Source organism: Prinia subflava, chromosome 7, assembly GCF_021018805.1.
Source record: "Prinia subflava isolate CZ2003 ecotype Zambia chromosome 7, Cam_Psub_1.2, whole genome shotgun sequence".
Classification (NCBI taxonomy): domain Eukaryota; kingdom Metazoa; phylum Chordata; class Aves; order Passeriformes; family Cisticolidae; genus Prinia; species Prinia subflava.
In genome coordinates this window covers 6,245,342-6,271,875 of record NC_086253.1, presented here as the reverse complement: position 1 = coordinate 6,271,875, position 26,534 = coordinate 6,245,342, and the positions used below count along the sequence as shown (strand labels likewise).

The 26,534-nt window shown below is 39.4% G+C and overlaps 1 protein-coding gene across 4 annotated transcripts in view; it reads left to right on the top strand.

Annotated features, from left to right (window-relative positions):
- Positions 1 to 26,122, top strand: part of CTBP1 (C-terminal binding protein 1) — a 240,701-nt gene extending 214,579 nt beyond the window's left edge. For 3 of the 4 annotated variants that reach the window (XM_063401447.1, XM_063401449.1, XM_063401450.1), the window contains 6 exons: positions 1,926 to 2,132; positions 8,594 to 8,808; positions 12,690 to 12,820; positions 14,891 to 15,018; positions 18,247 to 18,364; positions 24,660 to 26,122. In XM_063401447.1, the coding sequence (XP_063257517.1) occupies positions 1,926 to 2,132; positions 8,594 to 8,808; positions 12,690 to 12,820; positions 14,891 to 15,018; positions 18,247 to 18,364; positions 24,660 to 24,846 (986 nt within the window). In that variant the 3' untranslated portion in view covers positions 24,847 to 26,122. The remainder of the gene's footprint in view (positions 1 to 1,925; positions 2,133 to 8,593; positions 8,809 to 12,689; positions 12,821 to 14,890; positions 15,019 to 18,246; positions 18,365 to 24,659) is intronic. The other variant, XM_063401448.1, reaches the window with a different exon arrangement.
- The last annotated feature ends 412 nt before the right edge of the window (positions 26,123 to 26,534 follow it).

Sequence of the window (26,534 nt, the reverse complement as noted above, 5' to 3'; positions counted from 1 at the left end):
CTTTTTGTGGTTTGCTATGTCTCTCCCTTTCAAAAATGAGCTGCTTTTAAAGTTGAAGAAGAATCTGGAAAAAAATATTCCTGCCATGCATGAGAGAAATTATCTGACTTTTGTTCCCTCAGTTTTCTAAGGAAACCTATTAAGGAAGAAGGTATATTATTCCTTTTCCCAAATACGTAATATAATTCTTTAAGCTCCTTTTAAAGCGTAATTTTGTTGATGGCAGCTATTAGGAGACACATTTATTAGATTTACATTGCCATCTAAAACCTGCATTGTTGCTCCATGAAAAAGACTTTTTTTGTATAAACAAATGCAGGAGTTTAATGTGAGGTACTTAGGGGGATGTTATTTTTTCAGTCTTTCGTCTCTTCCTCCCAGTTGAGCTTTTTTTTTAAAAATGGTGAGTTTCCTGTTAGCATTGATGTTAGCAGGACGCTAAGATTAATATTCCAGCAAAGGATGCTGGTGTATCTTCTTGTAAGTCTTAAGGGCAGTGACTCAGCAGACAGGCTTATCTCTGCAGCAGAGGAAAGAAAAATAGCTCTGTAAGTTCCTTTTAGTGATGTAGAGAAAGCTGTAAAAAAGTACTTGGCAGCAGAATAAAGGCATTTGAATGTAAAACATAGATAAATATAGTATGAACTTATTATTTGTCATATTACTATTGATGCTGTTTTTGAAGAGAATGTTTATTCTTTGCTTCCTAAGATACTCTGGCATTAGCTGATGACTTACTGAATATTTAGTTATGTAAAATCCCAAACAGCGAAAACAGTTTTTGGGTGCTTTTAGGATACAAAACACTTTTTTTTCTTCACCATGAAATTATACTGTGTGCTGTTTGTTGTCTCAGTCAGCAGAACTGAGACACAAACATTTGTGGGAGCTGGTGATTAGAGAGAGAACATGCAGAACATGGAAAGACTGAAGAGAGACAAGTCAAAAAGGACACAAAGTTTTTCAAGCATTTTGCTTAACTGCTGTGTATTGAGTACTGAAAGGTAAAAAGCAGAATAGGATAACTTGCATGCAATTACACTCACTTGTTGCTTCATCTGTTTTTTGAAGTAAAATAGGTTTATTGTGAGTCTTGGATCAATAATCCACCTTCCACAGTTTTCTGTGGAAGTCTGTAACGCTTTAAGCTGCTTGATGTTATGCTAGTTTCAAGTGGCAGCTTTTCAGCTGTTAGGAACATGGACTTACTTGGCATTACCTTTGCATGCCGTACAGAAGCAGATTTTGCATTTTCCTATTGAAGATTAGATAGGTTGTGTTGAATGTAGGGGACAGGAAAGGCCTGGGGTTTTGTTTGTTGTAATTGTAAAAAAACCCATGCAGTGTGTAACAGATTATCCTTCCCTGTATCATGGTTACTTATACATGATGTGGAATTGCTAGCACTCATCCTATGAAGGCTTTATAAGAGTTGCTGTCATTATAAATTATTTTATCCTTTTTTAGCTTGTGGGAAGCTATTTGATCCATGATGGAAAGCTAATTCACACAATTAAATTTAAACTGGGATCATTGACCACACTTGAGAGCAAGGCAGATTTCTCCTTGCTATTCAAAACACCAAGCTCAGTGGAAATGTAAAATGCTTACCAACACTCATGTTCTAAACCATCAGACATCTTCAGTGCTTTCCTTCTGTGGTTTCAGTGGCCTGTTTACTATCTGACTTAGTTTGCAAAAAATAAAAGCATGATAATTAGTAATAAAAAAATCAAAGAAATAAGTTGCACATACTAGTCGACTACTATGTCAGGTAATCTGCCTGCCGTTACAGTCAGAAACTTATTATTTGTCCAAGACATGTTGAAATACCTGTAATTTCAAACATCATGCTCCTGTGTTGCTGTTAAATGGGAAAAAGTCAGCATTGTTTGGAACTGGCATCCTGTCCCCGCTGCTTGCAGGGATCGCCGTGTGTAACGTGCCAGCCGCCTCCGTAGAAGAAACGGCAGATTCCACCATGTGCCACATCCTGAACCTGTACAGGAGAACCACCTGGCTGCACCAGGCCCTGCGGGAAGGCACGAGGGTACAGAGCGTGGAGCAGATTCGGGAAGTGGCCTCTGGAGCTGCCCGCATCAGAGGGGAGACCTTGGGCATTATTGGATTAGGTACGTTGTCTTCCTTCGTGGTTTCATGCTCTTTGCTGTCCATTGCTTTAAAAAAAAGTGAAGCTTTGAGCTGTAAAAATGCAACATTTGTTCGCTCCATGTCAAGAATTCATTCCTGATGATTATATAACTCAAATGTTTTCCCTTTAGATATAATAATTTTCCTCAGAAGATTTATTTTATTGCTGATATTCTCTGAGTTTCTCTATGTCCTTCTGTTGCCATATTGCTCACTGTCAGGCACACTGCTTGTAAGAAGAAACATCATTGCTTCCCTTTTCCAGGACAAGGATCCTGCTATCTCAGCCCAGTTACATGTGTATGTTTTATCCTTTATCCATTTTCATGTCTGGTTTTGTTTGGACTTGTCTTGGTTTGGAAAGGCAGGTATCTATCAGGGAAAACCAGAGTTTCCCTTGGAATGGAGAATACAAAACCCCCTCCCTCCAAATTACTATAATTTTGCAATTAAGAGCTTTCAGGCAAAGATATGGGAATAAGAATAACAGTTCTTTTCTAGGGATATTAAAAATGCAAATGCAGTAATACAAACAAAACAAGCAAGCAAACAAACAAAAGTCCTAGAAAACCCTGACACAGTCAGAAATACGACCTGACACCCTGTTGGCCAGGGTGGAAAGTCCAAATGCGTCTTCCTGGAGTGACAGATGTTGTTCTGTGAAGTAGAGATGATTTTGTAGACAGGATCAGTGGTGGTGAGATGAGTCTGGTCTTCCTCTGAGAATCCAGTAGAAAAGAGGATGCCTGGGGTCCCTGTGTCCCCATTTTTATCTGGGTAGGAATGGTTGGCTCCTCCCCACTGGGTGGAGCATCTCCCCATGGGATGATGGAATGTGTCAGTCACTGGTGAGCCTTAATGGCCCATTAACAGAAGATATCCCCGAGGGTGGGCAGTGGTGACAGAGATAAGAAACCCTGCCCCACCTGGTTTAACAGCTGGGCTGTTATCAGAAGGCATCCACCCTCCTCCCCCCTGGAGTTACAAGAGATAAAGAAAAAGAGAAACCATCCCCCAACTGCTTTCTACAGATGAAATAGAATACACTTTTTTTTTTGTTACCTAACCCAAGACAGGACTTTATTCCTTCTATACTTTTTTACATAACTAAAAAGTCTTTGCTTCAGTAACATCCTGCAGAGAAGTTACTGTGTGCATTTGATTGAGCTGGATCTGAAATTGTATTTCAACTCTAATGAGAGGAAGAATATATGCAAGAAAGTTTGAAATGTTTCCAGACCTAATAAAATCACCTACTTACCTCTCTGAGTGACCCTAAATGTTTTTCAGCATCCAACAGATGGACAGGCTTGCTTGAGATGAATTAATTACTGTCTGTTGCAGAAGTAGAGAAGAAAAACAAGCAAGTCAGTTTCTATATAAAAATTATTCAGTCATGTGCTTGTCTTACACAGATCTGATAGACTGTGGATGTAATTGCTGTGCTATTCATCCACAGGAATTATTAATATGATTCTGACAACAAAGCATCATATTTAAATGACTGCTCCAGTTACACATTGCTGTCAAATAGCTTAAGTCATGAACTCTTACTTTTGGAAGCTGAAAATAGCCTGGTGTTACATAGTACTCATTTAAATGAGCGTGCAATACACTAGAACCATCTTCACAATCAAAGAATTGCCTTTGAAATATGACTTACAAGAAATTAGTCATGAAGCTGCTTTCTCAAATCTGTACTAATTTTAATTATGCATCTCATTTAAACACACAATGATTATTGTGCTCACATTAATAGCATCTGTACATAAATAATAAGACAGGTGCCTGCAGTGTTTCCAAAATGGAAATGCATACCTGGTTTTTGAAACTTAAGCTTTGGCTCACATGCAATATGCACATTTGCTGCAGGTATCTGTACTGTTGTCATTCAGTTTGGTGTTTTTACTGAACAAATTCAGACTTGAGATTAGAAAAAAAAGTCTTTCCGTCATTGACTTCCTTAAGTGAGTTTTGCTGGTTTTGTGTTCAGTGACTGAAAAGTATAGAGGAACAAATGGGTAATCAGATTGCCAGTATGTGTATGAAGCTTACAAAATGCTAGGTTTTGGGTTTAGTTTTAAAAAGCAAGCCTTTTGTGTGCATGTTACACTATAAAGGCTAGTAAAATCTGATTTTTAAGGGTACACATCTCTTGCAGTTATCGACAGTCATTATCTCTAGCCTTTTGTTAGTCCTGTGTATTTCCTACCCTAGAATATTCAGTTTCAAAGAATACTAAATTATAAAGTCACTTTTGAAAACTTCCACTCTTCCTTCTTGTGCATGTGTGTGAATAGGTACAACATTTTGATACTGACCTGTTCTAACAAACTCTTACAAATCTGTGTTAATGAAGAGTTAAAAATACAGACTTAGAAGATTTATCAGAATTTCCATGCGAGCACTTCAGGTACTTAAGCTGTGGTGTGTACCCTTTTCTAATACAGATCACTGCAAGAGGTGACCTGTCTTGAGTTTCAGACTGTAAGATGTTTTTACAATCAAAGACTGTTGTCCTTAGGTTGTGTTTCTTCACTAGTGGCCTCTCCCCACATGTGGAGGTTTGCCTCAGTTTATTATTTAGACACGTCAGTGTCAGAAGTGATGATCCACCCAAAGAGAATGTGCTATGAAGAGAATGTTACACACAAAATAAACAGTTCTCATCATCTGTTGCTAAGCCCTTTCCTCTGTTTCTGAGTAGCGTCTCAATTTCTGTCCTTTGTCACTAAGATGTGTCTGAGATCATCTCCTCTCAACCACAACTATGTTTCTCTATTCTTGTCTTAAAACTTGTGGTCTCTTCAGCAGTGGGTTGCTTAAATTTATCACTGCTGCTGCAACAGCTAACTGCAGACCTTCTTAACATCTGCTCCTGGGCTTTTCTCTTTGCCAGAGAGAAACACCCTAGCTCTTGCCTATCTCTGTGCTAGGGAATGACTGCATCTCCAAAGTTTCAGCTACTCACTTCCTTATCCACTCATCTAGCCAAGTTTCGTGACTCACTTGCCTTCTTTCCATCACCCACTCTCTTTCCCTCCTCTCATACATATTCCTGCTTTGACACTTGGTCTGTCCTGCTTAATCCTATTACTCTGTGTTCCTCCTTTAAAGTTAACCCCATCTCTCATCCTCTGCTTGTATTGAGCTTGAAGATAAGCAGGGACTCAACAGCATAATGCCTCCTTGTAGGATCCCATCCATCATTGTTGTGTTGTTTGGTTAGCCCCTGAGCTCCTTAGGGCACAGCCCATGCCTCTTTCTGTCTTCCTGAAGTGTCTGATCCTTTGAGCCTTACATAAATAATAATATCACATCATTAAACAGCTGTCTTTGTCACTTTTAATCTTTATTACTATCCAGTGTCCTGTATTTTAAGTGATGCATCACAAGTGTGGATAATAAGCCCCACATTTAATTTAAAAAAAAACTACCTTTTCACCTTATATCTAGAAATGTAGGGGTTTTTTAAGGAGGAATATTTATGAGCAGCAGCACATAAGTACTTGGATGAATAGACATCTGGCCGTGGTTCTGCTCTAATGATAATTTTACAGCAGTGAAGTCACACTCCCTTTCCCTTCCTTCTCAGTGAGAAATGCTGATGACTAATGACTAATGCATTTCTTCACCCAGGAAAGGTGAAATTCCTCTAAATAAATTTGTCTCCACATCACAGTGAATGTCATCACTCAGTTTGTCTTTCCTCACCTGCTCTATTCTGTCAGCAGTCCCAGTGCCCTACCTAGATGCTTGGCCAAATTACTAACCTGTGTTATAAGACAATAAGGCTTAAGAGTTGGGTGGTACTGCTCTGCAATAAATGATCCACTCCTAGCAGTCCTACTGACTCTCTTAATGTGCTCAGCAGGAAATGTAACAAAACAGCACTCTCCACCTTTCAGAGTTCTCCAAGAAGGAGGAAAAATTATCCATATTCTCCATTGCTGTTGCACGGGCTGGGAAGAGCTGCTAAGTGAAAGCACTTTTTCTTTCTGTGGAAGTCTTCAGGCAGGTCATCATCATCATTTCTAGGTTATCAAGGTCATGTTGTAAAACTCTGTAATACCAGCATAGGATGAGTGTGCATTGCCCAAGGGCTGAGCAGGGTCCTTGACCTGCAGCTGCTGTATTGTCACTCTCAGATCAGGTCATTGGCAGGGTCAAGGTCAGCACATCTGTAAATTGGGACACTTGGGTTCGGGGGATTTGGGAGAAGGGAATGACTGGATGAAGCTGTAACAGGAGACTTGGGTGTTTGAGCCTCTCTTCTGAAATGATGAATGGACCTTGCTACAACTCTGATTTTGAAAATAAGCTTTTATTGCTATCTGCTTTTTTTTGCAATTGTATGCAACATTCATTTTCTGCAGTTCTGCTCACACTACCGACTGAGAAATTAATTTAAGGTTTTGAGATTAAGATTTTGCCCTCCCTGGAAGCAGCCATGAATATTCATAACAATTTGATATGCTCTTAACAAAGAGTTGTCCCAGAGGTGGGATGCTTTGTGTGCTGCATTGTCCTCAGTGTGTTGAGGTAGGTTTTGAACCACCCCTCATGCCCAGGAGAGTCTTATATAATAGAAGCTTTTCAGGAAAGGAGAAAAAAAAGGTCATAGTTTTGTAGGTGTTGTTTATGTCAAATGGTAATTTAAAAAGGAATTGACAAATTCCTTGTGTCCAGCTGTGTACTTGTTTATTGACTAAGACTAAACACGAATTGTCAATTGCAGAAGAGTTTTATCACATAAATATTTGTAATAGGATAATTCTGGTTGGAAATAGAGATGTGATTCCCAGGTGTTTCTGAAGGAAACTTTTCTGCCCATTGAAGAAGGCTTTGGTTTATTAGCCTGGGTGGGGTGAATGAAGAGTGTGGCTTTAAATGGAGATGCTGTTGTAAGATATTTTGCTGTTGTGAATCCCCTCAGGTATTAGTGTTGTAAAGAGTGTAAGAAAAGAACAGATGACAGAATGCTGCATGTGAAAATGAATGGAGCTGGAGTAACAGTTGTATGCTTTGTTAAAAAAAAAAGAAGTTTACAGTTGTGTGACAGATTCCTTGAGCTGTGAACATGCCAAAATTTGGAAACAATACAGTGTTTGTGTTGAAAATTTTCTAATTCAAATTTATAAAAACAGCTCGGAAAACAAACAAATAACATGCATAGAAGTGTTGAAATGAAAGATTTTGAGAAGCATTCTAACCTGGTGTCCCCAAAGAAAAGCAGACAGCCCCTGTCAGATTGATATACTGTTTAATATTCAAATCACATCTGTCACTAAGCACTGCAGAATTGCTGTGCTCACGTAAAGTGATCAGCAAAAACCTTTCTTCCTGTGGCTTCTGAAGTTTGTTCAAAGAGAAACTGAAAAGCAGAGGGAAATCCCTTCAAGCAGAATGGCAAAGATATTGGGAATTCCCTGGGTTGGCTTGATGCTTCTTTGCACAGACTTAGATGTTACAAAGGAAAACTTGTAGACTTTTTTTTTTAATTAAGCATTGTTATTATGGTGTGTCACGTGATGCTTTTGAAACATCTTTCTCCAACATTTGTAGTACTCTAACATGAATATCTGATCTGTAAACTTCTAATTTGAAAAGTGTGTTAGTTGTCACTCTTCAAAATGCCTGTAACTCATTAGATGTACTCAGGGGTTTTTTCCCCTCTGTGTTTTACTGGTAGTGTGTCAAAGGGAAATACACACCTCCTGGTAGGTGTGGTATGGAGCCATGCACTTCTGGGCACAGCTCTGAAATAAGACAGTAAGGAAAGTAAACAAAAAAGCAAAGTTCAATGTGAATTCCAAGCGGGACTGCATTCTTCTTAATTACATGCCATATGATGTACTGTGTTTATTTATTGTTCAGGTAGCTGAATAAAATTTATTTTAAAGCCTGAGAGGACAGGATTCTTGTAGGCATTTTAATGCTGGAAGGATGTTACTCAAAATGAACGAAAATACCAGAAAGGAGATTCCGTGTATTGAGAATGGTTGCGCTTCAGATTAAACAAATTATCTGTCATTGCATCCTTTTTGAGGATTAATTTTATAGCTTTTTATTAAAGCCAGCTGGTTTGACATGGGTAAGGATAAGCCCTTGGTAGGATGTGTTCACAGGAGTGATGTTTTGCCATAACCAGGCCCAGCAGGCAGGCCTTGCATTACACAGATTATTGCAGATTACATGACATCTTCTGGCATTTCACATACCTGGTGACAAAAGTGCAGACCTGCTGCTTTGTTCAAGGCAGTGTGAAGCAGTCCAGATGTACATTCCTGGTCTCAGTGATGATTCCCAGTGGGATGGGAGACGCCTCCGTTGTCTGCAGGAAGCGTTACGGTTTGATACGAGCACTCCCAGTAGGAAGGAGGAGGCCACCTCACAGCAGCTGCTTCACATCTGCTCTCATGGCGTGTTTGTCTTGTTCCAGGGCGTGTTGGGCAAGCAGTAGCACTACGTGCCAAAGCCTTTGGCTTCAGTGTGATTTTCTATGACCCATACCTCTCGGATGGCATGGAGCGTGCTCTGGGACTGCAGCGGGTGAGCACTTTGCAGGACCTGCTGTTCCACAGTGACTGTGTTACCCTGCACTGCAACTTGAATGAACACAATCATCATCTTATTAATGACTTCACCATAAAGCAGGTAATAATCTCTGTGGGTGCCCTCCACACCAGTGCTGCTTGCCAGCTCTGTATAGCATTTATTTCTGTAAATAGGCAGATTATCATTTGATAGAAATCTTTCTCTTTTCCTGCTCCAAGAACAAACAGGTCTATAATTGATTAGGAACTAGCTGGTTGCTTATGTATTCTTGCTTTTACTGTCTTTTTGGCTCAGTAACATTGCATTTGTGGAAATAATTTGCTATTCTTAATATCACTCAAATTTAATGAAGTGACATTGATGTAAAAGCACTTTTTCTGTGTCTTGTAGTAGCTTCTTCCTTTACATGTGTATTTTCAGGTGGCAATTCTGCCTTTCACTGTTGCCTCTCAGTTTGAGTGCCTTCGATGCAATATAAGGATTATGACTAAATGGCTCCCCCCTGTGCTCAGCCCTGATGTTCACAGAGCACTTGAAGGATGGAGCTCATTTACAGCATTGGATTATTGGGAAAAATAATGTTTCTTGGAATTACTTCTAATTTCTCCCTAAAGTTGTAGGCAATATGTAAAGTAATTTCAAAATCTGGGTGTAGTAACTGCTCCGTTATTGATAAATTTGATACTAGAAGCCAGACACTTAATGAAAAAGTTTGACTCCAGCTTTAGTGTAGGTAACAGCCAGAAGTAAAACACTGAGACATAAGAATGGAGGCAATGTACAGGAAAGAAGTCCTAAGATAGAATAGTTGATTTGGCTGTTCTTTTAGATATATATATATATATGTATGTATAGTGGGTTTATATGTTATAACAATGCCAGTAGCACTCTTTGCAGTAAAATCATTGCTTGCCTTCTGAGAAATAGTTTGTACCTAATACACTTGAACTTTGGAACTGAAGAACTTACTGAACACGTTCCACAGTCATGTAAGATCATGGCAGAAAAATTACAATGCAACACACTTCTTGATTTTTGAGAGTTCCGGGATTTTGCAAATCCGTCGCAAGATAAAATCAGGATTTGAGATTTAAAAGTCTAAAAAATTAAGAAGCTTAAAATGAAATCTAGGAGACCAGAGCTCTGTCACCCTGTCTTGAATATTGTCTTTTGTTGTATGGCTGGGTACATTCAGAGCTTATTACAGGGTGAGATGTCTTTTCAAGCAGACATGTAGGCCCAAAAAGCATCGTACTGAATTCTGTGGGACCCCTGAGCATTGGTCACTTTATTACACAGCAGTTGTGAAACTGGGGCCAGTTTACCACAGGAAGTGTTTGAGTAGAGGCAGAGAAATGTGTTGAGCTTTGGAAAAGGCACAGTGCATGAATTCAAGAAACAAACAAAAGAAAACATGTTAAAACTGAGTAATACCTTCTGAAATTAAATGCCTGTAACAAACTCTGCAGTGGAAAGTATCTTGTAAGCATTTGACTTCCTATTTGTTATCCTTCATGATCAAAGCAAGGATTAATTAAAGTGTTAGATGATAGTTTTTGCTTTGTATAGTGTTTGGGTGAAACAGTCTGGATAGTAAAGTGAATGTGAAACCCATGAAATTATAACCCCTCTCACTGCTGAGTTTGTGTAGAGCATATTCTGATTTAGCCTGACAGATGTTGGAGTTGGCCTAAAATTTCTAGAAAACATTGCATACCATTTTTGTCCAATATTGCATGCTCATGTAATAACCAGTTTTTAAACAAAGTACAGAGAAGTATGGTGCATTTCATTTCACTGAAGTCTCACCCTGAATTTTGTTGAGTCTGAAATGACATAAACTTAAAATGTTTTTGAAAATTTGGTGTCTGTCTTCTCTTAGGTAACTTTTCTAGCGAATAAAATCATTATTCAGTCCAGCCATCCTGCTTGTCCTTGTAGTCCCAGAGTAGCTCAGAGAAGTGTTTCAATGAATTTGTGGTATTCAGGTGCTCTTGAGGGATTGAGGTCATCTTTAGTTATACAGATTTGAGAAAAAACTGCAGTTTAAACACAATACTTCTATAAAGCAGCTCTGCAGGTTTAGTGTAGGTGAATTGAACTGACGTCAGCAGTTCCAGCTGTGAAACTCTTTCAAGCTTCCACCCATTGTTAAGGATCATCTCCAGCTGCATCCACCCTGACAGTTTATCATGAGTCACATAATTCATTCCCTCTAGAATATATTTATACAGACATGTTCTGTTTGATTTGAACGTGTCCTAGTGCTAGTTCTGGAGTTTTGTAAATAGTTCTAAAATGAAAATCCGAGCAAGGTTGTTGGACAAATTGGACAGAAGATTTTAGTAAGGTTCACTTTAAGTGAAATGTTCACATCCTTCAGAGAGCCTGTAAATACACCAAGCTGTACTTAAGACTCAAATTACCAGTTTGCACAGAAGTGGGAAGGGTGTATGAGCTTCCAGAAGCCTTTGTGGTGTGTCAGCACAGCTGTGGGTGGCTCTTGGGTGAGCCCACCTGTGCTGCTTTTGGTACAGCTCCTACAACTCACCCAAGAACTGGAGATGCACTGATTGTTCCCATAAAGAATCTCTTCTTGTTACCAGAGCAGCTTAAGATCCTGCCCCAGTTTCTTTGCTGTTCTGATTCCCAAGTTAATTACATAAAACTGAGAGAAGCATCTTTTAGTTCTGCTCCCCCAAGTGCAGTTTGGTTTTGCTGTCTAGACCAATGGATGGTTCTCCTGTAGGCTCAGGAATCTGCAAATGGAGAGAGGCAGGGCCACATTAAACCTGGAGAGTTGGCCAGGAAAATATAGTGGATTTTTTCTTTATAAAACACTGCAAGCATGTGCATATTGATATTCCCTATGACCTCATAAAAAAAAAAAGACAAACTGACTTATTCAAACCTCCTTGTGTTGATGAATTTGGCATTTTCAATCGGTATTTGAGTGTAAGGATCCATTTACCTAAGGTTAGTTTGATGTGTAGGTTTCACGAAGTTGAGTTGGTGTCAAAATGTTGAGATTTGCTTATTTTTATGGAGAGAGACGACATCAGTACAAAATGAGATTTTCATTATTCATCTTCACCGTGGTTCCCACTCTTCATGTGCTTTCCTTCATGCACAGAGGTGTTTGAGACATCTGTCAAAGATGAAATACCAGGGTGGCTGGAAGCAGGATGTTGGAATTTATGTTTATTTCAGTACCATTTCTCTTATTTAAACTGCCACTTTGTTTTCAAGTTGTGGATATATTACGGTGTAAATTCCTGTAGTTCTCCCCACACTGATTGTAGTGTCATCTACAATGCTAATCTGCACAATGCACAGCACAGCTTCTCTCCTGGGCACACGGCGTTCTCAACCAAATTCATTTTCATGCCTTTTAATTGAATAATGGAAGAATTCTTTAGACCTTTATTTGAAAAGTCTCACAGGGGAGGAGGAAGCTGAAGTAACAAAAATAAATAATACATACATCTACTGTGTTTTGGCAGCTAAAGGGAAAAGTGTTTGAAAATCCAAAAGCATTGATTTTTCTGAAAAATTCATGTAGGCTTTTATTTGTGTGAAAGTTGAAAGCCACAAAATATGAATTTGTTTAAGAATGTGCTGTAGTTTCTGTCTCATGCAATTTCACAGTGAAATAAAAAGGCATAAAATGATCTGTCACTTTCATATGCACAGTTGTATCTTTTGATCATGTTACTGCACAATATCTGAAACAACGCTTCTATTAAAAGACACTACTTACAAGAAACAAAAGGTTATTAAGTGCTGTGAAATAGCATTTTATGTTAGAAGCATCACATTTGGTGGTACTTGCCAATGGAGAGGGAAGACAACTGTTACAGTTTAAACCAGCTGAATAGCCTTTGTTATAATGGATGCTTCTTTTGAGTAAAAAAATAATGCCACAACGATTTTATTTCATTTATTTTTATTTCATCATTCTTGTTTTTAACTTTCCCTAGATGAGACAAGGGGCTTTCCTGGTCAACACAGCTCGAGGTGGGTTAGTAGACGAAAAAGCACTTGCACAGGCCCTGAAGGAAGGAAGGATACGAGGGGCAGCCTTAGATGTACATGAGTCAGAACCATTCAGGTGCTTTTCCTTTTCTTTTCTTTTTATTTTGTTCACTTTCTTATTTTTAAGTCTTAGTGCATGATACTATCAACAGCAACAAGTAAATTGAGTTTTCCGTTCATTTGGTAGCTAAATACTCCTTAGCAAAGCAACATGAATCTGTGCAGCACTGGACTAATGCAAATGTAGATGGAGCTTGTGTATGTGGTTAGAAGTGAAAACAATGACATCCAAGATTTAATTCCTTAAAAAGAAAAAAAAACAAACAAAAAAGGGGTTGTTTCGTAGAAATAGCAGGAACCTGAGTTCACATCCTGTGCATGGCTTTGGCCATGGCTTTAAGGGGAGTGCACCTTTGCCACTGATGCAGCTCTGGAGGCTGAGCAGAGTCTTTTAAAGGCAAGGAGCTGAGATGTGGTGTGAGAAAGGAGCTGCTTTATGACACCTTTCTGAAGGAGGAGACATCTGTCCTGACTGCCTCTGCAGGAAAACCATAAGTGTGGAAGAGATTCCCAAAAAAAACTTCAGGAAGGCTGTCAGAGTGCAGGTTTTGTTTTGTTTTACCCTTTATAAGGGGAGGAGTAACTCTACTGTCAGCAGCAGGGCTGGTAGCACAAGCCTGAGTTTTTGAATGACTTGACAAGTCCAGTGTTTCAAGCAGAAATGTACCACTCCCCTAAGTGGCATAAGCACTCCTAATCAAAATGAGCCTATTTCAAATGTCCTTGAGTCTTGAGAACAGACTGCTGTAGCTTAGTCCTTGCCATGTGACAAGCCTTTTTCAGCCTGGGCAGGGAAAAATGTTATTTTTAACTGGAACAATCTACATAAGTTTTTGAAGAAGAACAGATTTAGGGCAGGTTGTAAAGACTGGAGAGAGGACAGTATCTCTCATTCCAGCTTGAGGGGGAAATAGAACCTTTGAAAAAATAGAATAATACCCTTTTAGTCAGAATTTTTATATCTACTGAGGCACAATGCCACATCACAAGTATTTAATTTTATTTATGCATACCCTGGATTCATTTACTCCTAAGTGTAGTCATTACAGTGCAGTAGTGCTGTACAAAGCCAGAGTGTAGCAGCTCAAGGGACTTGCAGCTTCACCCATTTTTCCCAGTTCCTGTCTGGGATCTGCACAAGCAGCCCATTGCACCTCTGGGAAGCCCCATTTACTGCATGGACATGCCATGTGCAGAGATTCAGTTTCCTTTGGCTTCAGTGCTGCATGTCTATCTGATCACAGCATGCAACTCTTCAGTCAAAAGTTTGGCCAGATATTTTGATGTTTATTGAACTGCAGATGCAATCTTACCATTTTATGAATTGTGACCAACTCTGAAAGCGCGCTTTTGTCTTAAAATATTTGCTCTCCTGTTACAAAGATTATTAAAACTGGAAATAAATAGGAGGAGCAAGTTTCCATTATTTTCAGTTTTTCTACTTTGTGTCTGTGATAACACTTTAACACAGATTCATTGCTTTCCCTGAAAAACAATCTGTAAAGTAAATTTCCTTCTTTCTGTGGAGTTTCTATAAAGGAATGGGAAAGAAAAAGTAGTTAAAATAAAAGAAAAAAAACTTCTGAATTATCCAAAAGGTGTTGAGGCTGCTGATGCACACACTAGTGATTTGGAAATAATTGTAAGATTTTTTTCTTTAAATTATTAGATATCATACTGACAGAAAGAGCTTTGTTGGTTAATGTAATAAAATTGTGATGAACTGGACAAATGGAATGGCATCCTAAATTCATTTGGGTTTTCCTTTATGCATTTCTGCCCCAGAACTGGAGTGGCAGTGGCTGTAGTTACAATAAGTGCATTGGACAGAAGCTAATGTTGCTGCTATACTTAAGTTCCACACTTTGAGTCTATAAAAAGTGATTGTTGCTTATTTATACCCCAAATAGTACATTAAATTAACAGGCAGAATTATAAACAAACTCAGTAAAGAATAGAAATGCGATTCTTTTGTGTTGTAGAAATTAATCTGTGTATGTACAAATCCATCTGGATTCCCCACCTTGCTTTCCCCTTGCCCCCCAATATTTTTTGTCATTTGATCTTGTTTTAAATTTCCATTTAGCTTTAGTCAGGGCCCCTTGAAGGATGCACCAAACCTGATCTGTACCCCACATGCAGCCTGGTATAGTGAACAAGCCTCAATTGAGATGCGGGAGGAAGCAGCACGAGAGATCCGAAGGGCGATCACAGGTAGGACTCACATTATTGTTGGCTCCTTCCTTGTGTTGTTCTTTTTAAGAAACCTTAAAGAAAACCTTTCTTCAGTCTTGAGAGATGCTGAAAAAAAGCAACCTTGGGTTTTGTTTCTAATATTTGGAACACAGAAATCAGCAAATGCCCACTAAGTCTGAATTGGAACAAGTCATTTTGGGGGTTCTTTGCAATTCCAAAGGGAAGGCAGGCATTGCAAAATAAGTACTTGTTTCATGTAAAGGAAATGTATTTATATATGAAAAATTGTCTGCTTTTTTCTTTGTTGCATATAACTATTACCCACTTGATGTGTTTGACTGCAAGTCCTCTTGGTATTGCTTTTCCTAGACACGCTCCCTTATACTTGTCATGAGCAGTTCTCTGAGTGAAGTTTTCAGTATTTTGTTGGGAGGTTATTCTATTTTAGATGTTCCCCTCTTTAAAGCCTTGCTAAAAGAAGTCTGGCATTTTAAAGGGCAGAGTGTCTTTGTTATATAACTGCCATGTAATTGTAAACTGCTCACATAAGAGAAAACAGCTACGTCTCAAACATGCACTGCTAATAAGTAAAATGAGAGGACTGAGCCATTTGGCATGGATTTGAATCCCTTGTAGCCTAAAATAAAAGGAAGGATTTTCATACTGGAAAATGATTCATTAAGCACTAATGTTTTCTCTTTAGTTGGACTTTGCTGTGTCCCCCTTGGCGATATCGTCTGAATGCTCTGCAGACATGCAGGGCCATCTGTGTCACCTTGAGAGCAGTTCAGTGCCAGCACATTGCTCTGTTACACAAAAAGCACTGGCAGTAGCCTTCCCTCTGGCTTGTGCCTAGAGAGGCCAGGCAATTTAGTTTCATTTATAGCCTGTGCAGAAAGAAGATTCTCTTCTGGATGCTAATTAAAGGCACCTCTTCAACTCCTCATCTGATTGTCCTTTACTGGACAATTTCACTCTGTTTTAGAGGTGACCTGAAGAGCCTGGCTGTCCCTTAGCTGGAATTGGTCCTTGTGGCTGTACTCCAGAACTGCAGTGGTACATTTGTTTGTTAGGGTGTTCAATAACTGTTGCCTGCTCCCAGATAGCTCTGGGGGAGATGGCACAAACCAGCATCCAACACCTGAGTGGGGGAGGATTGATGTGCAAGTCAGTGTTAATAGGCTGTGGTCTGAAAACTAAAGAAGAGGCAGCTATATAGAGCTAGTTTTATGTTAAATTTGTGCAGTAGCCCAAGTATATGTGCCTAGGAAGGCAGACCTACAGTTCCTTCAAGTGTGTGATGGTGCTCTCGGCGATCTGGATCATTGATTTGTATCGAAGCTGTCAGCACTTCAGTGTTTGCATATGGTTTTTAGTAAGATCAAACTGAGACCAGTGTTAAGGAGGTGAGAATGACATTGAATTGCAGTGAAACAAATGTAGGAAAGATACAGGAAATGTGGGATAAAGCTGGATGTATGAAAACGATAGGGGAGCACAAAGAAGAGAGGGTGTAGAGAGGGAGAATAATTGGAAAAAGGTGTGAAGTGTAGGAATAAAGGCTATGACTACAATCTGACAATAAAAATGTTAAGTGTCTCTGCTGTTGCTTAAAAGTCAATGATGTTGTGATGTGTAAAATAGAAATAATCAGCAGAGATTAAATACCTCAAAACATATTTTTAAACTTGAAAGCATTCCAAATATGAAATAAAGAGGACCACTGGAATGGAAGTAAGAGGAAGGCAAGCATGGCAAGGGAAAAGATCATTAGAAGTTTAAAATAAAAAATAAATCCTGGGTTTTGATGGGAGATTGTCATGAACATGCCTACAGAAGTTGGCAAAATGAAAAACAGAAGGGACAGAGAGGGAAGATGGGATTGAGAAGGATAAGCATTAGAAGAAGAAAGATACTGTTTAAATTTGTGGACAGTTCTGGTAGAAGTTTAGATGGATATATATATTTCAGCTACATTTTGAAGATGATTTCTAGATGGTTGGAATTCACCTCTAATGGGGCATGTACTTGACTTTGTTCAGTCCTGAGCTGAAAGCCCTTCCAGCTGGTGCACAGGAGAGGTGACAGGTTCAGGGACATCAGCTGAAGTCATGGAGTAACAGCTATTTGATGGTATCCATTGCACAAGGAGCAGTTTTATGAAAAGGCTTTTTTACAGCCCCATTGTGGCCAGGCTGATGGATAGAAAGAGCAGGCAAAGATAGTGAAGTCCTTAATCAAATTTCCAGTAGGAAGCTGGAGACAAAAGGCTGAATTCTTAAATGATGGAGCATAGTCAGTTTTCAGAAGGGTTTCTGGAGTCACATTGCCAGCAGTGGCTGGGGTGGACTCAAAATTACCTCTTTCTGCTCCTCTATGTGCAAATGCACTGTAGGATTGAACTTCAGTGAAGACACATTAAAACAGATGTCAGAAAAAACACATGCTCCAATCAATCTCTCTCCTGTTAAAAGAGGTGGAAACATTCCTATTGCTATGAAGAAAATCAGTGTTGGCTCTATCTGCTCATGTCATTTGTTGCAGGGCTGGAGATAGTCCTGCAGAAGACAGTCACAGGCTTGTCCAATATGAGCTGAATCAGGTTGACAGATTTTCCAGTCTTAAAACTTCAGTTGTACTTCAGAGGTTAAGGAAAGGTTTTGAAGAAGTGAAGAAAGGAAATTCTGGTGTGTTTTCATTTTATGTAGGGATGAAAGGCATGGCTGAGGTTTAATACATTGCAGTAAATAAAAGGGAAGAGCTATTTAGATAAAAAAGAGAAAGTCCAGGAGGATGGAGAGTAAGTGTTGGTCATATTCAGGTTTATGGCACAATTCCATTCAGAAGTCTATATTTTTCATTAAGTGTTTTTAATTGCTGTGACAGGTGGAAGGAAAAGGAGGAAAAGTGATGTTAAGGACAGAAAGCAGGTGGCTACACTACTGAAATTGATATCCAAATTACAGCTTCTTGGAAAGATGAATCTTACTGATTGTGGTTTTACTGAGACCCTGTATACAAGGAACAAAAAGAGATGGGGAAATCAAAATTAAGCAGAGCATTTCAGCCATTATTACCTAAGTCCCAGGCAAAAGGCTACAGCAAGGATCAGAAGCAAGCTCTCAGTGTCATTTTATGTTTTGATTTAAATACACAAATATTTGTAAGTATTTTTAACAAATACATGCTGAGAGTATAAGGCACACAAGTTTTATACATTATTTCCTTTTCCTCGCTTCATCTTAGGTCGTATTCCAGACAGTCTGAAAAACTGTGTTAACAAAGATCACTTGACTGCAGCTACACATTGGGCCAGCATGGACCCTGGAGTTGTTCATCCAGAGCTAAATGGTGCTGCATACAGGTAAGTGTGCTGAAGAGGTGGAAGAAATACCTCCATAATTCAGTGTAGGTATTCAAGAGTAGGTAAAAGTCCTTTCTCTTGATGATTGAAATGCTTTTGCATTACACACCAGCTGTATTGTTTTTGTAATTGTTGTGTTCAGGAGAATAGTCTTGTTTTGTTAGTTGGTGTCAGTCATGCTGTGTCTAGCTATGAAACCTCTTACAATCTTTTTTGTTGGGGTAGTGTGTGAACAATATACATTTGTTTCTATATTCAAGTAAAACAATTCTAGTTGTCTCCAGTCTTACAGTGGAAGTTTTATGTTCCTTTGCTGAAGGTAATGGTGCAGCTGTAGGTAGCAGAAAGACTTTCAGTAATAAACTTAGGTTGGTTTGTGGCCTCCAGACACAAAAGAGAACAGTAACTCAGTATTGAAAACAGTGGAACAGCCTGTGGTAATTATGAAAATATGTTTAAAATAGCTTTTTCTAGATTATATGTTTAATTTTTAAGCAGAAGCATTTGAGAGACTTGATCAATGTATTTTCAGTCAACTGTGAAAGCACGTCTTAATAATTAATAGAAAGGGGCAATTTTTTACATCTAATATGCACATTCCTTAGTTGTTTTGTTTGCTCAAGAGCCTTTCTCTGTCCCTTTATCCCCAGCAGCTATTCTAGCAGCAGATTCTTCCTAGTAGCCAGCTTCAGACAATTTTTATTTATGAAAAACACCTGCAGTTTTTGTATTTTCCAGTGTGATATTTACACATAAGTTGGATGAATGTGGCAGAAAGCTACAATTGCCTGCTTCCCTCAGTGCCTTGAGGAAAGGGGCATTGCAGTCCTCTCACTGTTTTGTCATGCCCCGTTATCCTGATCTTTCCACTGTCCTCCTTCATGCATCTGCTTTACCTTTGTTGTTCTTTAGGAGGACTCAAAATAATTTCAGTAGAGGGGGAAGTCCTGATTTTGTGTTACCCAGCTGTGCCCTGTGAGAAGTGAGGCAAAGTTATCCTGCCCCAATGACTTGGAACAATCAGAAGGGGATGGAGGGGTGTCAGGGACAAGTGTCACCACCCCCTGTCACAGTCTCCTCATCAGGAGCCATAACTGCACCAAGGGAAAAGAATAACTTGGATTTGGTGATCACATCATTTAAAGATGTTTATTTCTGGAAGTATACCCAGTAGTATAGCCCTGAATATCTAAGGAGGTGTTTTTATTTAATTTATTTATTTATTAAATTTATTAAATAAAAAGCTCCAGCACACATGTTTGCCTCCACACAGCATCTGGTTTTGTGGACTTGAGTTTGGAGTAGTGAGGGAATGGCTCAGTGTAATTGGGGCTTAAAGGCAGGTGTTGCTGGACAGGAGGCAATAATTCCAACCCTGTTGTGGCAGTTAAGAACAGGGGTCCATGCCCAAATAAAATGCAGGTTTTTGTTCTCGTTTTGGGGGTCACAAGTCCAGCAGAAGCAGGCTTTGCAGCCAGAAATTAATTTTAACTTAGGAATGTTTGGGGAGTTAATGATTTACAAGGTAAAGACCATATGTATTCAATTTAAGCAAGATAAACACAGAGCTGAGTGGCTTTTTAAGACATTGTTTCAGTCCGTTCTTTTGATAAAGAAAATTTATTGTAAAATTCTGATTTAATTATTTTCAAATGCAAAATAAAACGAATTTTAGGAATTTTGAGCCAGGAGTTAATAGTTACACAATAAATGTTAAAAGCTTTTTGAAGGGGCAATAGAATAGTGTTTGAATGTGGGTAAAGGCAGTTACTACTGTGTGAAGTGTAAAATATTCATCACTTGAAGCTCAGGTTTTATGAAGAAATTGGTTTCAATAGCAGTGTTTGCTGATGCTTAGTTCCTGCCCGGACTAAGTACAGCATTGAAATTGATTGTTCAAACCAAAATTTTCCATCTTTTCTTTGCAATCCAAGATTATGTTGAGCTAAGTGAGTTCTGGAGTCTTTCACAGACAGTATGATGTGTCAGATGTGCTAATAACTGTATCATACTCATGTAATTGCATTAGAAGATAAGACCTGGGATGATAATTTATATGTTAAAAATGCAGATATCTCTTTTGGTGAACTAAAACTAATGAGGCTGTTTTATTTTGGATAATTCACTGGTATTTTGATGTAGGACAGAAATCTCAAATTATCAGATATCATCCCAAGCCAAGAATACTGAGCATTAGTCAGCAGATTGTAATCTAGATCATCTGAATATCATCATATTCTGGGAAAACATAACCATTTACTGTGTGAAATGCAAGACACCCTGTCAACACTAAAGGTCAAGCAAACAGGACCTATCCCGAGAGTAAAGATCAGCAATACTCCTGAGAAGGAATTATTTGTGTTGGTCTTGGTGAAGCAGCAGAACATACCCTGCTCTTGTGTTATCGCCCTGTATTTGTTTCTGAGCTGCCTGAAATAACCCCCTGCCTTTTCCTGTGTCACAGAGCAGGCAGCTCAGAGGCACAGAGAAATTCAACAGTGACAGTGGTTGTACCACCTATAGACATTTCCACACATCTTCCTGCCCCAAACAGGGAGAGGACAAGGCCGGGCATGGCTCTGAGCAACCTGGTCTAGTGGAAGGTGTCCCTGCCCATCACAGGGAGTTGGAACAAGATGATCCTGAAGGTCCTTTCCATCCCAAACCATTCCATGATTCTGTGAATGCCTAAGTGCTGAAGAGGTACTTGGATGAGAATAGCTCAATGAGGATGTTGGTAATCAGGAGTTATTTCATGTTGAGGTACTTCACTGGTGATTTTCAGAGCATGATAACAGAGTGCCCTTAAAAATTGAACCTCTTCTAGGACAGACTCAGTTTTTTCAACAGAGCTTATCATAGTGAGTTCAAAGTGCTTCTGCAGTTTAAAAGATAGACAAGAGAAAAGTAGAAATTCAAATTGCTCATCTGTTGTAATTGGGAGAGCTGCTGTATTTTTCCTCCTATGTGGGGGAAAGAGGATGGAAGAGTATGAATTAACAGAAGAGGTATAACTGCTCACTTCACCTTTCACAAAAATTTTGTTCAGTGGACATTTTACCTGGAAAAAGTTTGAACTTATTTCTGCCAGAGGAGGAAGATATAGGGGAACTTCATGAAGTGCTGGAGAAGATGTATTTGCTGGTTAAGAATGAAAAAAAAATGGAAAGACTAGAAAAGCAATAAATAGTAGCAAAAGGGAAAGTTATATAGAGTACATAAGCTCATGGATAGAGGCTTGAGTTTATGTGCCCTTTCAGAGGCAGGATTTGAGCAACACTGATGATGAAAAAGGGACAAAAATTACAAAAAGAGGATTGCAAAGCAGGGTTAGGAGTTGTCAAGTAAAGTGCAGTTTCTGTGGAGCAGTATGATATCCCTGTATATTGACTGCTGCCACTGTGTAGTTTTAGGACAAGAAAAACAATTGTCAGGCCTCTGGATGTTACTGAAAGTCTGTAGGAAACCTGTACCTGAGCTTGCTGGCAGGTAGAATCCTGGTGGTTATGACTTGGGGTACAAGGGAATGTCCTTTTATACAGAAAGGATATTTGGGGTCAGAGTGGAATCACAGCCATGCAGTTTGAAATGTTTTATGTGCGTGTAACATAACTCTTTGTGCTCCTGCTTCTGCACTGTCCATTTTCACAAGGGAGGCTCAGGCTCTTCTTCCTGAGGAAAAAAGAGTTCAGAAGATGCTCTCTCCTCTCTCTGGTGTGTTGATACTCACAGAATACATTGTTAGAAAGTAGAGATTGTGTGTTGAGAACAGCTGCAGTGTTGGACTTTTAAATGGAAATTTGTGTCATGTTGTGTGTCTTGCAGAGCACCTAGAATAAGAGAAAATCTGTTTCAAAATTAAATTTAGGTAAAACAATACTGTCTCACAGTTTTCATAGGAATTGAAGCAAATTTGATTAATAAGATTCAAATGGAGTTACTGAAACAAGCAACTAATTCCATTAGCAACTGCAAATTAATTCCAAGGAACCTCTGTGGAGAGGGAATTAGCATAGGAAGCCCTGTAAATATGTGTACAATTGGGAGCAAAGTTATCTTGCCTGCAGGTGGTGTGATCAGTCACAGCCCTGTTACCCATCCCAGGTTACAGTCAGAGCTGTGGTGTGGAGGAAGCTTTCCCAGGGTGACCAGGCCAGTGTGTGGTGTCCCTGTTGTCCCATGATGTTTCTGTGGTGGAAATAAAAGAAAAAACAAGTCAGTCTGCTTGCATCCAGCTTTCATCTCCTGAGTCTTGCCTAAATTCTGCACTAATTTTCTGCCAGTTTGAGGGAACTTGGGATGAGCAGCTCAAATACATATTACCATGGAAAAGATTCAGAGATGTGGTGAAATCTCCTGATGCATTGAGCTGTGATGGGAAGAAAACCAACAGCAGAATAATGTGATACTTGGAAAAAGCTCGACAAGACAAGTGCCTTTTGTCCCATGTAGATCTGGGTAAATACTTGGGTAGCAAAAGCTGCAGTGAGTGGTAGTTTTGTGTGTTCAGGCTTTCAGATGAATAATGCTCTCACCAGAATGTTTGTGTGGGCAGAGTACAGCAGGAGAGAATGAGGGAAATGAGGGATGAGTGTGCAACTTTATGATGAGGAGGGGGAGGTAAAGGTCAGTGTGACACAGCTGGGAAATAGGTATTGAGGTATTTGACTATTTTTATTAAATGCATGTGTAGCTGTTGTTTTTATAGAGCACTGAAAAATATCAGTGTTCATCAATTACATCTGAAGTTTGGGATTGGAACAGTAGGTTTGCAAGATTTTTTTAGCTTGATAACATCAGAGCCATCATAAAATCGAGCTGAATCAGAGGGTGATGCTTTTGTTGAATGCACAAAGTATGTAGGCCTCAGTGTTTGTTCAGCCAGAGTAAGAAATCTTTAAAACCATCCATAAATTTTGTGGTTGCATTTCTCTTTCTTGCAGTCTGCCTAAAGCACTTGCCCTCTGTGTAACTGGCACTGGTTCTCCTTCACACAAGTGCAGTGGCAAGTTTGCTGCTGAAAAAGTTACTCAGGTGCAATAGGCTTGTATTTGTCATCTTACAAGTGTGTGGGTGTGATGGCTTTTTGGGGGAGCTGTCAGGAAGCTAAGACTGCAAAAATAGTGTGAAGGAATATTTTTTCAAACCACAACAATGAAAATTTAAAATTCCTACATGAGAACGAAAGAGGAAAAAAAGGAAAAGTTGTAGAGAACATATTGCATGGACCCAGCTGGAATTATTTCTTGTTGAGGTTATGCTTTGAGAAGAGCAAAACTTGAAGGAAGTTTCCTTTGTTGTTACTCCTGCTATTAAATGTGAAGAAACAATCTGGCAAACTTTCATGACTTATTTGGTTAAAATACAGCATCCATTGCTTTGTGTAGCAGCATCTGCACGTGGCATCACCTGGAGCTGAACTCCCTGTTGTTACCATGAGATTTCCTAATTTGCTGAGCGTTCATATTAAGTAGAAGGTTTTTCACCTTCTCACTCTTGTTTCGGGGAAACAGCAGTTATGTTTTGTAAACATTATCATTGTTTCACATTCTTATCCTTGGAGAGGAATGACTGTGTGACAGTCCCTTTGACCAATGTGGTTGAGAGGTGGGAATACCACTCTTGAAGACGTGCATTTCTGTACCTGAGCAGATGTTTCTATATAAGGAAGTTAAACTAGAATTTTCTATAGCTTGCTCGTTGCAATTGGCTCAGTCCCAGCACAGACACAGTGATAGGGCTTTGGAAGTGCACCTCAAAGTCTAGTGTCCATCTCATTGGGCAAAGAGCCAAATAAGCCCACCTGGACCATGGAGTATTAAAGAGCCTGCACAGAGGTGCTCGAGGCTTTTTGGGAATGCCTTAGCCAGTGTAGCTGTGCTTGGTACACTGTGCTCGGCTTATCTCTTTTCATTTTGTAATGTTTCTTACTTTTGCTGTTATTAAAACCTTTATTTTACAAAGCATATCCTGAGAAGCTATCTTGCTATTTTATTAAGCCATTTCTCCGCTGGCTGGACTCTTGGAGGTATTGAGAGAAATCTCGATACACTCTCCAATCCATGGTCACCTTGTGAAAGTAAATAATAGGGAGTAATAAACAAAGCAGGGATTCTCCCTGCTGCTTTCTGCTCTCCCAAATTCTTGACTCCATGTGTCTTTTCGAGCGAGGCTCACAGCGACACCCTGTCTCTCTGAGTGGTCTGAAAGCAGAAGCAGCTCTAGGAGGAGGCAGGGTGGGCTCTCTGCCGATTTAATTTTGGTTTTAACTCCTGCTCTGCTTCTCTCCTCCCAGCAGGTATCCCCCGGGCGTCGTCAGCGTGGCTTCCACCGGCATTCCTGCGGCGGTAGAAGGAATAGTCCCCAACCCCATGTCTCTATCACACGGCCTCCCTGCCGTAGCCCACCCGCCCCACGCTCCCTCCCCCGGCCAAACTGTCAAACCAGAAGCTGATAGAGACCACCCGAGCGACCAATTGTAGCCAACAGGAGCATTCCCAGCCTCGGAGACTTCGACCGCCGCGCGCGGAGAGCAACACAACGCAAACCCCCGGATTCTGATTCAAGGCAAAACCATGAACTTACAGGAGGAGACGATCATTGGTTTAGAAACTGGTCCAATATACCGTATAAAAGGAAAAGGTGGGAGACAAAAAGAAGATTCGGAAACATTTTTTTCCTCCGTATAAATTGTAGTTTGTCCCTGTCCAGTGGACTGATTCACTGTTTCTGTGTCCTATGGGTTCTTTGTTAAGCAAGAGAAGTTAGTAGTTAATTATATCATGAATGTACTTGTCTGTGTACAGTTTCTAGAACATTAAAAAGGGTTTGTTTGCTTAGCTGTCAACAAGGAAAAACATAAGGGAGGCATTCAACAAACCAGTTTTGAGATTAAAAATCCTTTCTTTTATATTTTCAAACATGCCCAAAAATGAGGCAGTTGGCAAACTTCTCAGGACAATGAATTTTTCCCATTTTTCTTTCTACGCCACACAGTGCATTGTTTTTTCTACCTGCTTGTCTTATTTTTTAGAATAATTTAGTAAACAAAAGAAAAACAGTTTCTCCTAATTTTGGCATGAATTCCCTTATTTCAAAAAGAAGACAACCTTGAAAAGAGATTTTGAGGAAAAAAAAGAGGTTTTGTATAAACGAGCATTGTGCTTTTTGTCACCAGTTAAAGTATATATTATTGGTGGTATCTGGAAAAGGCACTAGACTACTGAAAAGTAGCAGCATTTCATTGCCTACATTGATTCCTTCCTGGTAATGTGGTAGGCTAGCAATATTTTTGGTTAAAATCATGTTTGTGACTGTAACCATTTGTATGAATTATTTTAAAGAAATAAAAATCCCAGACAAATATCATATGTGTAAAAATTTTTATTTCTAGTAACTGTTTATTCAACTTTTATTAGGTTTCTTAGCTGTAATTTTTAAACAGATGCTGTCAAGTATTTCATTTCTAGCTTTACTTTGCTCTCTGTTGTTTGTAATACTGTCTTGGAAGCTTGAAAAATAAAAAAAAAAAATTCTTTCCATACCATTTTTCCCTTTACATTTCGTAAATGTTGATCTTTTTTCCTGTGTTTCTAATGGAGTTTGAAATTAAGATGGATTTTGATTTGTACACCGGCATCATCAGCTACGATGTGGTAACAGCATTTATGCCACCACTGTGGGCAGAGCAGAGGAAGTACAACAGCAACACAACAACAACAGTAATAATAATAATAAATGTCTTTTGCCGAAGTCCAACATGAGAAGTGTCCATTGTTTTATTTGCCTCTGTGATGATGGAAGGGTGCAGCAAGATGTAATTGTATTTGCTATATTGAAGGAGTTTGTTTCTTTGAGTGCAGGCAGAATTGTGTTCAAGGCAGGTTAGATTCCAGCTGGATGCTGTTTGACCTTTCCTGTGCTCCTGGGTAACATGTCCTTCATCCCTGCAAAGTTTAAAAAAAAAAAGACAAAAAAGTTTTTCTGCTTCAGGAGGGAGATCCAAGGTGGGCAAAAGTAAACCTGGACCTGAACCCCACGGTGATCTGTTCTCTCTTTAGTCACTGTTAGTCTGTGCACCCACCCTAGGTTGGTGAGCTGGATTTATGGGATCTGTGAAAAGTTCTGTTCCTGCAGGTCTACAGAGCAGCCTCCACCTCAGTTCAGGGAA